Raw genomic sequence first — 2,443 nt, 5'->3', positions numbered from 1 at the left:
GAGGTGAGGGAGGCACAGGGGCAAGCAGGACTAAACATCTTCTAAAGACCTATAGAATGTCTTCTTTGTTTCATATTTCCAATTACCATCTGAAGGGCAGCTCTAGAGGTCAGAAAGGTTTCCCTTTCTCTATTCCCTTGTCTCTGATTGCTCCAGGACTATTAGAACGTCCTTAAATTCCCATCTCATTGTATTCCAATCTCTTCTCCACACTGAATCACCACTTTTTTTTTTCTTAACACAAGTATAATAATAATATTACATCTTTGCTTTAGAACTACCAATGGTTTCCTCATGCTTAATGGGGAAGGTCCATACTCCTTAGCACAGTGTATCAGGCTTTTTTAAACACAGTTCCAGCCCACTTGTTATCAGTTCAAATACCTGCTAGGGGCCTGCTAAAGTAATTCCCCCTCCAGTTACAGTCTCTCTAACTTTGAAACCAAGCAGCTAAAACTCACTGTTTGCAAAATGACAGAAGAGGACATATACTGGTGAAGCTAATATGCCCTCTTTTTAAACCCCAAATTTCCTCCCCTCCCCTTCCTGCAAAGACCTCATTTCTGGTAATTCTTCCCTGTATGTCTCAGGAGTCCCTCATCTTCATCTCCAACAGCTCATCTGATCACTGATCTGAATACCGTAATCTTTGGTGTCACCATCACAGACACAGAAAGTACTATGTGCTAGGCCCTATTTAAAGTGTTCTTCATGGATTAACTCATTCTACACTCACAGTGACCCTATAAAGTATGTATTAATACTCTCATTTTAGATGAGAAAACAAAGACAAAAAGAAGTAAAGTGCCTTGTCCAAGGTCATACAGCTATTAAATCATAGGCTTTGAACTCAAGCATTCTGGCTCCAGAACATTTACTCATTACTCTAGGCCAAGGAAGATATTTTGTTTTTAGTAAGGACACTTTAAAATAAAAGAAGGATCTGAGGGTAGCATCTGTAAAAGTTCATTTAAATCACAAGGTAAAAAGCAGTCTAAAAAGTTTGCATTTAAGTAAGATGAAGTATATGGACATTCAATTCAATTTGAAAATAAGCTATTATCATACCTTAAGACACCTTAAGACATATAGTAATTGTGATCACAGCCCAACAGAACTAAAATCTAATACTTTTTGAAAATTCATGTAAGAGTGGTGCTGGTGGTTTAGTTGCTAAGTCGTGTCCAACTCTTGCAACCCATGGACTGTAGCCCACCGGGCTCCTCTGACCATAGGATTTTCCAGATAAAATCTTGGAAAATTAGTGGCTAAACCACCACCACCAGTTTTTACATGAATTTTCAAAAAAGTACTAGATTTTAGTTCTGTTGGGCTATGATCAAAATTACCATTAGGCAAAGAGTCCTGTCGTCTCTTACAGGAGTACACATACATGTGCCAAACACACTACATGGGCTTAGTAAAAATGCATTAAGTAGAGTGATGGCAGAAAAGACAAATTCATATCTCTATATTGCTAGAGAATCTTATAGAATAAATACTAATTTTTAAGGGCCTTCTATTTCTCTTCCCAGGTAAAAAAAGCTGACTTTTGTTATTTATGTGTTTACTGCATGAGCATTCTGTAATCATTTGTCTGAAATTTTCTCAAAATATTCAAAATATAATCTCAATGGGATCCAGCTTTTAAACCTTGCTGGTTCCAAAAGATAATTAATAAAAAAAAAAAAGTGAAAATGTCTTACCTTCTATTCCCAGTCTAATCTTCTTAAGACCCCTCTCCTTCAAAACTGATTTGGCCACATCTCTGTTTTCAATGTACTTGAAAAATCTATATAATTTTGTGCTATAAATAACTGGAAACAAAGAGACAAAAATATTTTATTAAAATCAAAGTACTTAGAGATGACTCAAGGTTATTTATCTTGACCATCATAGGGGCCTGACAACCCTAAAAGCCCAAATAATGGATGCAGTGATGCCAAAGGATGACTAGCCAACATGACAGGACAATTCAGTACAGTTAATATAGAAGCAAATGTCTACATAAGATCAAACAAGAAAAGCTTTAATAACCAATCAGGTAACCCAATCCATAGGAAGACTCTCCTTCTGAAAGATATATCATACACAGACTTACTAAGATGGGGTCTGCCCCAATTTCTTCATATAAAGAGAATCAAAAAAAGGTATCAGTATCACATCATTATCAAGCAGGCAAAGTAAAAGACTTTGCTAGGATACCTACAAGGCCTCATCTGGAGGGGAAAAAACTGCCTTGTCAGAAAGTACAAAATGGATACATCTTACATTTCATGGATTGAGCAACTATTAATAATTCCCCCAAAAGGCAAAGACCCTCCCCACAAATTGTATTCCATTCAGGCGAACAGCCCCATTTAATACTGATGTTAAAAATGGCAGATTCGAGCATGTTCTGCCTAGGTTAGTCTGTTTAGAGCAAACTGGTTTTGCAAAGGAC

General features: G+C 36.8%; 1 protein-coding gene across 6 annotated transcripts in view; it reads right to left on the bottom strand.

The window, feature by feature from the left end:
* BTBD10 (BTB (POZ) domain containing 10) overlaps positions 1–2,443 on the bottom strand; it is a 76,246-nt gene that overhangs the window by 2,809 nt on the left and 70,994 nt on the right. For all 6 annotated transcript variants that reach the window (XM_010830600.1, XM_010830599.1, XM_010830598.1 and 3 more), the window contains one exon: positions 1,707–1,817. In XM_010830600.1, the coding sequence (XP_010828902.1) occupies positions 1,707–1,817 (111 nt within the window). The remainder of the gene's footprint in view (positions 1–1,706; positions 1,818–2,443) is intronic.

The sequence above is a fragment of the Bison bison genome, unplaced genomic scaffold (genome assembly GCF_000754665.1).
Source record: "Bison bison bison isolate TAMUID 2011002044 unplaced genomic scaffold, Bison_UMD1.0 scf7180017864518, whole genome shotgun sequence".
NCBI lineage: Eukaryota > Metazoa > Chordata > Mammalia > Artiodactyla > Bovidae > Bison > Bison bison.
The sequence above is the reverse complement of the archived record's forward strand: the minus strand, read 5'-3'. Positions and strand labels throughout refer to the sequence as shown.